This window comes from Paramisgurnus dabryanus, chromosome 19 (assembly GCF_030506205.2).
Source record: "Paramisgurnus dabryanus chromosome 19, PD_genome_1.1, whole genome shotgun sequence".
NCBI lineage: Eukaryota > Metazoa > Chordata > Actinopteri > Cypriniformes > Cobitidae > Paramisgurnus > Paramisgurnus dabryanus.
The window spans coordinates 29,205,986-29,219,529 of NC_133355.1; the positions used below are offsets into that span (position 1 = coordinate 29,205,986).

The 13,544-nt window shown below is 40.1% G+C and overlaps 1 protein-coding gene across 1 annotated transcript; it reads right to left on the minus strand.

Annotated features, from left to right (window-relative positions):
• Positions 1 to 11,863: 11,863 nt before the first annotated feature.
• Positions 11,864 to 13,279, minus strand: LOC141281052 (general transcription factor II-I repeat domain-containing protein 2A-like). Its single transcript, XM_073812671.1, has one exon. The coding sequence runs from the start codon at positions 13,277 to 13,279 to the stop codon at positions 11,864 to 11,866; it is 1,416 nt and encodes a 471-aa protein (XP_073668772.1).
• Between the last annotated feature and the right edge of the window lie 265 nt (positions 13,280 to 13,544).

The following is a 13,544-nucleotide window of genomic DNA, read 5'->3' on the forward strand; positions in this document are numbered from 1 at the left end:
ATTTACATGTCCACTTACCCTGTTTACAACAAGCCATTCATAGTTCACTACATGAGTCACTTTAAATGATCTCATCAAAACTCCTAATATTTATGCTTGAAAAGCATCATCTTATTAGTCATGTCTGCTGCATCAATAGTTTATGACAAATTGATTAACCTTATAAACAAAATTAACTTATTACTAACACTTATGCCCTCTGGGTTAATTCATTTTAGTTGGAAGTAAAGAAACAATTCACTGTACATTCCGGAAAACAGGAAACCCAAGAAACATGTGTTGTGTATCCTCACCTCTGAATGACAATCCGTATTGAAGCGGTCCATCACATGAGGGACCCTGGAAGAGCACATTAAAATCTTTGTGCACACACTCACTCACAGATCAGTACTTGATAGATCAAAAAATCTTTTGCAATATTGTGTGCAAAGTCATGGTTAGAGAATTGACTGTAAACCATCAGCTCAACATCTGATGCATATGGCAGACTTAGCTGGAAACACTTCAGCAGATTTAAAGTCGTTCTCTGAACAGTAGTGGCCGGTGCCTCGTCTTCTGAGGAGGCAAAAAGCAAAATATGAGTTTAGGGTTAAATGGGTGTGGCTCGTCATGTCAAAATATGTGTTAGGTGCATCATGAGAACTTATATGCATCGAGCATAATGTCAAAATACATGCCTGCTGTATGCGAGTCAAAAGGGTTTATGATAAAAGAGACGCTAGGGGCCTTTAACATCATCCAATCTAATAGGGACTGGCACTTTCACTTGTTTGGGCTGTCGGAGAACAATGAACCTATTCAATAATTTGTGGAGTGAAATAGTTGTCTTGTCCCAAAATCTGCTGAATCAGCTGGGACATAATGCCAGTAATATCATTACCTTCTAAAGGTTCTTTAGCTCCAACAAAGCAAAGATTAGAATTCCTGCTTCGATTTTATTAAGTCATCAACTTTTTCAATCAGGTAAGAGTTGTCTTTGCCAGTTGGTGAATTGAATGGCACGCTTTCACTAGTCCTCGTTAGCCCTGACACACTGCTCCAATAAATCAACTTCTAGCGTATTTAAAGATCACAAACACATGCTGTTTCTGCTTATCTCATGTTAATCTTGAGTACCTATGGAGTAGTATTACATCCATATCTAAAGAGTCTTTATTTTTATCAGATTTAAAAATAAAAAACAGATCAGCACTACTGATTCTTTTCGAATAAGCCTGAGCTCCTGGAGGCGTACCATGCGTAGCGAGTCACGAGCAAGGTGGAGCCACTGGGTCGAAGGGCCCAGGTGGAGTCAGGGTCTCAATGGCTGAAGGCGCAAACAAGGTATCCTCCAACCCCGATGTAGCTGGAGATCCTGGAGCATCCCTGACCCAATGGCAATGGCATGCTGAGGGTGAGCTGAGGAATCTCCTGGTGACAGCGGACCCAGGGCTGATGCTGGGGTTAAGCATAGGCAGAGGAGGAGGGAGAGGGAAGCTGGGCGGGACCAGTGGAGACAAGGGTAAGATGGATGGGACCAGCAGAGATAACAACAGACTGCATTCATCAAAGTTTATTAAGTCAATATTCCCTCACCTTCAGCAGTGATGGGATGGGCGGGGCTTCCCTCACAGCCCTCAAACTCCACAAGTACTTCCACAGTGTAGCAGAATGTTGCCAGCTCACGCACCTGGTCAGACCTACTAGGCCTGGGCTCACTGGCTTCTCGGTCGCGTCAGGCTCTGGCTTTTTGTCTGCGGTGGGTTCAAGCAGCTTCATGCATGGGGTGATGGCTGGCTGGGTTCTGGGTGAGGAGTGGGGCTGGTGATGTCCTCAACGGTGAAACCTAATTCACAGGAGACCAGCACCCACTCCACAAATGCGATGAATCTCCATTCGAGGACCCTCCCCGGACAACTGCTCTCGGGTGGTGGTGGTTAGTCCAACATGTAGGAATGTGCAGAGGCAGTTTTCCGTGCAGGGGGTAAAATAGAATAATCCCAGGTAATCCTCAAGATGTTCCTCAAGGGAGCGTTCTTCCTGCTCAAGGCTCAGCAGGTGAAAGGCAGGGTTTTCCATGTGTGAGTGAAATAAACTAAACTAAACAACATGAAACTGGAGGATGGAAAATAAAAAACACTAGCAGCCAATGTTAATTGCTAACGATTTGGGACAAATATAATGTCATTTAATGTTAAACTATGTGAGTGGTGCTCTGTAGGTGAGAGGGATTTTTGTGTGAACTTGTCATGGTCATAAACTGAATTGCATGTGCAAAAGAACAATAAAGCACCAGAAAAATTGGTTAAGCAATACATTTGTATTATGCATAAAGGCTGCCAATGCGAACATAGTCTAAGTAACTATATTTTAACATATTCAACCAACCTTAACCCCTTCCCTAACACCTCACTCTATTGCCAAAAAATGATCAATCTGTTTAGAGAAAATCAAAGAACTTTCTAGTCTTATGGTGATGATGGAAATCCGCTTGATATTGATGTGCTCGCTTTCATCTTCAAAACACTTTTCCTGTCAGTAAAGTCTGAATGGATTCACTCAGATAACACAGTTCAGTTCACTGCTATTAGTTATATCACAGATGGACTAAGGGTATATTTTATTTATATTATATTTTTTCTTAGAGGCCAGTTTTTACCAGGGAAGTGGGCCTAAATCCAATACATCAAAATGGGTTCTTCTTATAAGCACTGTTTTTTGTTAGATCTGTTTAGCAGCTCATCTTTAAATGTGAGGGCCTTGATATCCGTCTCACAATGGCTGGAATATCCAGATGGGCACAATGAGAAACTCTGGCATCTAAAGCTTTTATTCACCACCAAATGTGAGGACAATTCCAGCAAATTACACACAAAATGATTCCTGACAGCAGCAAACAGAGGAAACCAGACCTCGACTGAGCATCAACTCTCTGCTGTGCACTTATTGGGATAATGTATAGCGATGGGAGAAAAGTGGAACTATCTGATCTTTTCCTCTTTCAGGAAATAATTGCAGGCAGAGACGGAGATTGGTTGGGGGCAATTTGTCAAAATCGTTAGCATTGACTGTGTGTGACGGGATCAGATGTGTCCAAAGCTTTGTAATAATGAAAGGCAAGCCTGGCTGGTGTGAAGATGGAGGATTAGTGATCAGGGCTGTCTAAAGGCCAAGGATGGCTTTGAGTAATTTTATAACGCTGTGGGAATAATTAGCTTCTGCTTGACCTTTAAACACAACCTGGATGAGTTCTGTCACTTCTTAAATCCCAGCAAGGTACACTGTATTACATTTTACGTAGTGTTGCCGAACCTAATAACAGATCACTGGATGTGTTTCCAGTGCAGACAGATAAAGCCATGACTGAACTAAAGTTTTTCAATATCTTACATGCATCACCTCTTCGATAACTCCTGTATAATATTAATGTTCTCGTTCATGCAAAGAAAATTTCTTTGCTTACTTTTTTACAAACAAAAACCCTCTACCATCTTGTCAGTGTGGTCAGCCATGATATTACTGTCAGAAAATCATTTAAGGGAAATTTTATATAGATGTTACTTCTTGTTCTAGTTGCATTTACACAGCAGCTAACCAGCAGATGTCCTCAACACGCTGCGTTTTGCGTTACTCTAAACAGTGAATTTGGAAGTTTGTCTAATACCTTACATTTTGGCGTTGTCAATGTAATAGAAAAAAATGATTACGTACGAACTTATGTCGTTTGTTGTCATGACAACTGACCAGTAAAGACGCACGTGACGTCATGTGTACATGACTCCCGATTGTTAAAATGAGTCTCAAAGTAACAATAAACCATACGATAAACTTTAACAACAGAAACACGAACGCAACTACACACTGGGACGCACAAATCTCCAAAACTGCATGCGTCTTGCAGAAGAACATTTTAACCAGCGCTACTTCTCTCCATTAAGTCGATCCGCCGGACTAAAATAGTCTGAAAATAAACACTTATTATAGGTGTACTATGGTGATTCAGGATAAGACAAAAACAAGGCTTGAAAGATTGATTAATGATGTACTCACTCATTATAAACACAACATAAACATTTTGTAAGATTTGAACAAAAAAAGTTCCATCACAACACTACATAACGAATTCTCATTCTGCGTGTGTGTTGCGCTGGATGACGGTCGGGCTTAGCGATGCAGGGACAGAAAAGTAGAAGAAGAGGATGACACCATTTGCTAAGCGGGGAGGTTTTCATTTTCATCCTTAACATATACATTTTAAACCACAAACCATGGAGTACGTTTTGGACATTATTTAACCTGGTCAAAGACGATCAAAATTTTTAGGATAACAACATTTCTTACTCCAAGTTTTAGGGGTGCTGGGCCACTTTTTAGGGATGCTGAAACACCCCTAAAAAGGGGCTTGCCTCGCCCCATGGTGCTGTATACCTGAGGTAATTTTATGTTATAGACCTCAGCAATGAGCTTCTCCAAAGTGTCATCTGTCATTTCAAATGTGCATGCACTTGAATTTTAAATAGATTTGATTGGCTGTGAATAGTTAGCGTTCATCACATGGGGAAAATTGATCCAATGATATCATTCATTGTATATTTATCGTTATAGTTGTGGTGTGAACTCCGCTATTCTCTTTTTTTTTAAAACTATATTTATTAGGGGTGTCAACAATAATCGATTCGGCAATGCATTGCAATGCGCGCATGCACGATTCAGCATCGATGCAGCAAAGTGCCATAATCGATTATGTCACTGTTTATTTTCTGGCCTCGAGTGGACAATAAAGTTGTGAAGTTTCAATTACTTCCGGGGGGATAACAACAACAATCAAGATGGCTGAGGCGGAGAGAGATGACCATGATAGACGGGTAAATAAAAACGCACCATTTCCATGGAAAGTGGACATATAGGCACATTTCGGATTCTATGAAGTTAATGGGAAACTAGACAAGACTTAGGCTGTTTGCAAAATTCTCATCTCAGGTGTAGGGGTGTGACGGTCATTATATAACCGTGAGACCGACGGTTATAGTTGAACACCGTCATTAGAACTCTATAACCTCCAAAACCGTGTTATTAAAATATTTTTTAAAACATTTTTTATCATAAATAATTTTTAAATACTAATTAAAAACAATTGTTAACAGTCTGTGTTATACGCCCCCTCACGTTCTCACGTAGTGAAAAATACAGAGCGGAGCAGACACTGACAACGCGCTGACATACAGGACAGACCAGGTTACTTTTCGGTTACTTTTGAGATTAAACATATTAAACAAAGTCTCACCTTTCAAATCATCTCTTCCTTCTAGTTAATTTATAGCATCAAATAAACATGAATGACCATGAGAAGGAATGTTGTTTACTTTTAACCGCGGAAAGGCGTCAGTACACTCCGCTTTTCAAGTTCAAATCCTCCCATGCTAATCTACTAACTCTCTTGAACGCACATTCACTGCTAGTTGTCTTGCTGTTAATTTTAAAGAAACGTAGAGCAAGTAGCTAATCAGTGTCTAGTTTATTCAAACGCCGGGTGAGCACTGTGCAGCGCGTCTGCGGAGAGCGTTTGCTGCGCGTGGCCATTGTGCTTTTACACCGGCTGCGTTTAATAACAATCTCAAGTTCACATTACTTTCTTTTACCTGCGCATTTTTGAGCAAAACCTCTTCAATACGCTTTTAATCCACATTGTTTTCGTGCTGTTCTGGTCCGTGTAATGACAGATATAGACACAATTACAGACATAAAAAGCCCAATGCACAAATATGTTTCTCCAAAGATTATTAAAATAGATGATAGATAGAGTATTAATTTATGCTGGGCAGAGAGTGACAGCGCAGTCTTCTGGCAACCGTGTGTTTTTTTTTTTTAAATATTTCATTGCTTTCTGTTAAACTGTTCAAAGTTATTACTGTTTAAAACACACTTGGCATCACATTCATGATTTTATGGTAAAATGACACTTTCCCGTCAATCCACGAGCATTTAAACGAGCAAAACGCCCCCCACTGACAGTTATGTGACGAACCGTCACATTTGACTCCCGTCATAACCGTCATCACCAATTCTGAAACCGGCACACCCCTACTCAGGTGTATAATTGTCATTGTCTTAAAGCTGCTAGGGTTCCGTTTTTGTTGAGAATAGTTGCACTTGACTTTACTTTTTTACTTTTTTTAATAAAAAATGTTCCTTGTTGTGTACAGTAGAATTCTGATGCATCGCAATGCATCGTAGAATCGAATTGAATCGTTACCTGGTAAATCGTACTTGAATCGAATTGTGAGGGCAGTGCCAATGCACACCCCTAATATTTATAATCGTTATAATGTGAATGGCCCTTTTCTAAAGTAATTTTTAACAGTGTTGCTTTGATGTCTTATAATAATTCAGATGTTGTAAGACATGCTTTATATATCCAAATACATTTTGGGGGTCACGATATTCTGCATGCTAAAATGAAAGCATTTTTATTTAAAACTTTTTGATATTATTTATTTAATATTTATAAGCAGACATTGAGCATAACCCAGTGACTGAGGGGGTGTGCACACCAAAGCTTTTAAACGCGTCTGAAAATGCCAGGCAGATGCGTCTGCCACTTTTTTTCCGCCGCCTGCCAGCTTTCTTCAGCTGAGCACTTTGGTTGCTATGAAACTTCTGCTTTATCAGTCATTGTTTGATGTGCTGGTTGGTGGTTGTGATATTTGTCCCACCCCTCCTCCACTGTGATTGGACGGCTGTGTAAGAACTGACATTGAGCTGAGCTTTTTACTCAAAGTTGAATATTTTCACCTCTTTGCACTGAGCGCAGAAAACCGCAGAGCGCCAGCTGCTGGCTTTTTTGAAAAACGCAGCTCTTCCATTGGAAAAAATTTAAAGCACACGCCGGCCCGGGCATAAAAGTTTTGGTGTGCATGCCCCCTGACACAAGAATGACAGAAGGGAATGCTTCGGTCCAGCGGGCACAGTTATCACTCAATTTATTGCCCTGGTCAATGTATTATATATTTCACATTGTTTCTTCGCTCCCATAAATGATTGCATATAAATGGAAGTGTGTGATGTGGCTGTGTGCAGCTGAGAGAAGGATTATTGATGGTCTGTAATGTAAAAATGATGTATGTCTCAGCTTTCTGTCTCTCGTATGCCCATAATAGCTCTGTGTTGAGTCACGTCGCATGCAATTACTGTCAAGTTTGCACAGCAATGTTTAATCACAACGGACAGAAAACTTGTTTGATTTGCTGGCTGCTGCGTATCACATTACGACACAAATGATCACTAGCTTTGGTTTAAACTTCACAACACGGTGATTTGAATGCATTATTATATGAACGAAATGAAAGAAATCTAACAAACGAACCAAAGAGATAAGGAAACAGCTTCACAGTATATAAGCTACATAAATATGTATTGTCTGCTGATCAATATAGGCTTATTCAATGTTATTCAGCATTAGGCAAGTGAATTACTGTATATGCTGTGTTTTTGCATTACAAGATTTGAATGACCTGAGATGGCTTTTGGTTTTGGTGTGAACAATCTTCCATTGAACTGACTCACTGTGGCATTAATGAGAGACAAACTCAATCTACAGGTCATAACATGGTGAAGGTTTTCTTCTGAGAAACTCTGGCAGGGATTATCTGTGTGTCACTAAGTCTTCGGGCTATAGAGAATTGGCTTCCAGAATACTATGTCACCTCCAAATGTCCTTTGTGTGATGTGTTTGAGTTGGATTAACCTTCAGGTGAGGTGTTGTGGCCTTTGGGATTTTCTCTCTTCTTGAAGGTGGTTTTCATCTGAACACTGAGATGGCTGTTTGGGTTTCATTTTACTTTAGATGTTTGTCTATGTAGCTTCTAAAAGGGCAAACATTTATACAAACAGTAAGGGTCTTAAACTGTAATTAAATATTAATACAGCGCGTCCAAAAGTTTGAGACCACATTGGAATCCAGTTCTTTCCTTATACTTTTTGAAGTATTAAATTGCACTACTTTTAGGTTGGTTCACATTTCGCATCTTTTCCGCAAACAAATATGTTATTTTGAATGTGTATGTGCGCCAAGCACTCTCAATTTTTCAGGCGCCAGTAGCGACCAGTTAAAAATACTTCAACTTTTCAAAATGCTAGGTTGGAAAGAAAGAGGAAAGTGGCGCGTTTTCCCTGCGGTTTTAGACACGAAATGTAAACCGCCCTATTGTTTACTCATCTAAAGTAGGCTGATTTGAGATTTGAAATAATGAGATTCTCTAGCTTGTCTCTCAATAAGAATAAAATACTTCAAATGCAGTGGCGGCCGGTGACTTCTTTTTCTGAGGGCGCACGATGCGAAGTTCGTCACAACATGTATGTAGCCCGTCATGTGTGTGGTACGTAATTTCAAAATATGTGTTCTGGGTTTTGAGAGATCGTATGTGCATCACGTGTCCTGCCAAAATAAGTGCCTGCTGCAGACGCGTCAAAGGGTTTATGATAAAAGAGACGCTCGCGTTTGCCAGATACTCGCATAATCTCATGCGTAATCAGAGTTTAATGTTAAGGGAGTGTCTTTTGTAACATGAGCGTCTCTTTTATCATAAACGGTTTTGATGCGTGTGCAGCAGGCACTTATTTTGACAAAACACGTGATGCACACATGATCTCTAAACATGCAGGACACATATTATGGAAAAGGGAACCACACACATGATACTCCGAACACTTATTTTGAATTCGCGCCCCTCGGATGAGGAGTCACGAGCCGCCACTGTTCAAATGTGTTGAATTCACTGTACTGTATTGTATAGTATTCAAATGAATTGGTCACGTGTTCATTAATATTAATTTCCATATTGAGCTCTCTTGTTTGTGACAAATCTTTAGCATGTGTATAATGCTATAAGAAGCTAAACAGAGCCATGGTAGAGAAGAAAGGAAGTGTAGGATAATATATAAAATGTTTCTGTTTGTAGATTGTAGACATTTATTTATTCAAAAGCTGTGTAAAAAAACTAGGACAGCCCTTTCATGTGAAAAATAATTTTTTGGTTTGAATATACTTAACTTAGCCTTGCATGGATCCCAGCCGCACCGCGCCTAGAAAAAACAGTGTGTTGCAATGCATCACTCTCTATTTGAGCGTGCTTGCCACGTGGCTACATTCGAAATAACATATTTGCGTGCGCAAAATACGTGAAATGTAAATCACCCCTTACAGAACAATGAGTCTCAATCTTGGCAGCTGTTACAGGGGGGTTAGCTCTGGGTAAAGTGATAAAACTTTGCCAGAATTACATTAGCTTGTTTGTCTCCAGCTACTCTGAAAAATTAAATGAAAAAATAATAATAATAATAAAATAAAAAATGAAAAATTTAATGAGAAAGTCAATTAAATTCTCCATAATATTAATAGACTATTACACTTCATTTTGGTTCTTGTTTGATTATGGTGGGAACAAGGGGGTTAAAATCCATAAGTACATAGTTAATTCAGATAATCACTTTTGTGCACAAATGTTCTGTTTATTGAATCAATTTAGTAATTTCATAACCTCATCACTGCTGTAGATACTTTAAAAACTACTTTAGTTTTAAACCAAATTAACGGTGTACATATCAGTGCATGCAGGCTTATATTTAGTAGAATATTTAGTAGAATAGTTTTTCATCTTAAACACCTGCCATTTTAAAACGTTTTAAATGTTTACTTTAAGCATTACATGATTTCATGAATTCCTTGACATTTTCTAAAATTTAATCATGTGTCTGCCCATTGGTGTTTTAGTTTCCTACTATCACTTTCAGTTGAGAAAAGCAGGTGAAAAACTTCAGCGTCTGACATATTTTATTAAAACATATGACTGGCTATATGATTGCGAATACAATCACTTCGTTAAAGGTCACGTTTTTCCTGTGATTTCCAAGCTTTGATTGTGTTTACGGTGCACAATATAACATGTGTTCATGTTTTGTGTAAAAAAAACACAGTATTTTTCACACCATTTACTCAACTCGATAGACGGTTTCATGAGTAACAACATAAACAAACGGCTTTCGTAGAACACATGTAGAAGTTTTCGCAGAACTTCCAGTAAACTCCGCTAAGATTCAATAACAACAAAGTCCTTTTAGTTTATTTATATAACAAGCAAAATAAACAACATGTAGATTACATAGGTTTTTTTTGACAAGGTTCAGTTTAGCAACTGCTAAACAACCACTAAACAAACAGAGGCCGGTTGTAAATTTTTGATCAGAAGGCGTAATCGCGTCACCGCACGTGCGTCTGATGAAACCGTTTAAACCGGGTTTTACTGCTGATCTCTTCCTTGTTCTGTGAAGTCCTTCCTTCAGAAATATGTAACGAGTTCTGATTGTGTAGTTTGTTTAGTGTGTTGTGATTCAACAGCAGCTTAGCTGGTGACTGACGTATTCCTGTGGGCGCGGTTAGTAAAAAACTCTTATGGCGCTTTTCCATTGCATAGTACCCCACGGTTTAGTTTAGTTTGGGTCGGGTCAGCTCACCTCACTTTGGCGTGGTTAGCTTTTCCATCGAGTTTAGTATCACTTCGGAGTGGGAGGGATTATAGGCGTGTCGTTATATTTACGCTGCCTACTGCTGTGACATCATACACGTGAGAGCGTTGTTGTACATTCCCATACATTCATTTATTTCTCAGTCTGCCACAAAATTAAAAGTGGCCACCACAAATAGATGTTTGCACATCGCGTTTATAACTACCTCTGTCTCACATGACAGTTTCTGTTCAAACACCCGACCCGTGGCGTCAGTCGACGACGCTCCGCTGAGCCTCATTCAAGTTGCATTTAAGCATATATAATGCCGACGTGCACGTCGCGAATGTGCCGCCACTGCAAGTCTGGAAAAAACTGTTATGGTGTCCCGGATTCTCAACTTGCGGATGTTTTTCATCGCTAAAAGGGTGTTTGGAAACTTATAGCAGAACACAGATAACAACATGTTTGCAAGAGACAGCGCAAGCTAGCAGTAAGCTAAAGCTAATATTTACATTATAGCGATGACGCTTCTCTCAGACCAATCAGTGACCTACAGTGTTTTCGCGTCACGTTTGGTATCAGCTCGGGTCGCTTGGAACCCCAACTGAGGTGGTACGAAAAAAAGTATCGGGTACTACGTACTGCACCCAATGGAAATGCTCCCAAAAGTAAGCTGACCCGACCCAAACTAAACTAAACCGTGGGGTACTATGCAATGGAAAAGCGCCATTATATTGATGTCATATATCCGGGAAATAGAGAGCTGCAGTCAGAACCGGTTTTTCTCTGTAGTCCTTGAAAAGGGAATTCTGTTAAAGTGAATATATCGCGTGGCTTTGAAAAATGGCATCACGAAAAACGTGTGTGATAAAGGCAGCAAAGCTTCCTAAGAAGAATCAGGCTTTTGCCAAAATTAGAAATACTGTGGCTGAGTAAGTGGAGGACTTCGAAATGTCAACTGAAAAACAGTGGCTTCGTCCGAAACCGCATACTCTCTGAGTAGGTACTTAATTTCAATGAGTTCCTACTTAACGAGCTTAAACAAGTATGTACATCACCTGATCGCGTTAAGTATGAATACCATCCGCCATGTTGACATAATCATGTGACCTATGACGCAGTAGGCTTGTTCGAGTTCATGAGGCACCGTAAGAACCGATAGGAGGATAACATTACAACAGTGGTTCTCAACCTTTTTTTACACTGGGCCACATTTGGACCAAGCCCAAGTCTTGCGGGCCGCATGTTATTTAAAAATTGACGTAATCAACGCAATCAACGCAAACCAATAGAAAATACTATGGTATTAATGGAGTTTATGAATACTGTGATGATTATGCAACAAATACATTGAAAATAAAGATTGAAATGCTACTCACCATTAATGGGAACACTGATGTTGTCGGGAGCTGATTAATTTTGTGAAATTTGGCTCGAAAGGAGTCACAGCACAATGAAGTTGCGACTGTAAGTTGTAGTCTGTTAGACGCGCACGGAACCGTGACTTGATGCGCGACATTGACGAAAATGTCCGTTCGCAAATGTATGTGGATCCAAATATGGAAAGAACCTTTGAACTTAATAATCTGAGGTTCTGTCCGGGGATGTTTCGCCACATTTCTGTAACTGACGATCCTTGCAGCACTGTGTATGTGTGTCTTCTTCCCTGAACATCCATAAGTTCATCTTCCAGTGGCTGTCGGGGCAAACCGAAGCTCGCAGCCAAGTCTTTGATTTTGTCCACAGGAAAAGTGAATGGCTCTCTGATTAACTGTCCAGCATACTTAAGTTTCTCAAAATCTGAGAAACGAGCAGTGAATTTCTCTTGCATTTGGCTGACTGTTGCAACAAATCTTTCTTTTTGTTTCGTGTCCAACACATCCTCGCACATATCATGTAGTAGTGGGAAATGAGTTAAATCACCATCATTAAGTTGTGCAATATATAGCCCTAGCTTCAGTTTGAAACTTTCAATACAACACAACAAGTCATCAACATGTTTTCCGTCACCTTGGAGTTGCAGGTTCAGCTTGTTTAAGTGAACTGTGATGTCTGCAAGAAAAGCAAGATTGGTTCTCCACTCTTTGTCTTTTAAAACTGAAAATCTCTCACTTTCGCCAATGTCATCAAGAAAGTGTTCTATCTCCGGGAGTACAGCCAGAAAGCGACTTAAGACCTTGCCCCGACTTAGCCATCTCACTTCGCTGTGCAGAACGACATCCCCGTAAGCACCGTCCACTTCGTCCAGTAACGCAACAAACCGGCGGTGCAGCAGAGGGCGTGTTCGAATAAAGTTGACCACCTTGACCACAGTGTCCATTACATTCATAAGGTAACCATCAGCTAACTTGCTGCATAGTGCTTGCTGGTGCACAATACAGTGAAACGCCAACAATTCAGGTGCGAATCTTCGCATTTCAGCAACAAGACCCTTGTGTTTTCCCATCATTGCGGGTGCACCATCAGTAGTGATGGAGACGATTGAAGAAGGAGATATGTTCATATCTTTGCATGCTTCACTAAGTGCTTTATGAATATCCTCGCCCCTTGTTCGTTCATGAAGCGATTTTAAAGCCAACAAGTCTTCAGTGACCTCAAATGTTTCTGAATTTACGCATCTCACCCAAATGCAAAGCTGAGCAATGTCTCCGATATCCGTAGATTCATCTGCTGCCAAACTAAGTGCTGACGCAGTGCTTAGCTTAGTTTTTAGTTGTTCCGTCAAGTTCTCAGACATTTCTGAAATTCGACGTGTAACTGTGTCATTACTGAGCTGTAAACTTTTAATTCTGCGCATTATTTCGCTCTTGTTGCTCAGATCATCAAATAGACATTGTGATTCCAAAAAACAGTTTTTAACTAGTTCCCCATCGCTAAACGGTTTGCCGTGTTTGGCAAGGAGCCATGAAATTTTAAACGTTGCTAATGTCACGGCCTGGGACACTTTTAAACTAGCTCGCATTATATTCTGTTCAGCACCTGCATTTTTTTCAAGATTTGTTATCTTGAGAGCTCTGTCTTGAGATCCAGGTGGGTATTTTTGGTCAAACGTTGCATGGGTG

Coding starts and splice junctions, on each gene's coding strand:
- LOC141281052 (XM_073812671.1), bottom strand. CDS start 13,279: ATGCGCAGAATTAAAAGTTTACAGCTCAGTAATGACACAGTTACACGT.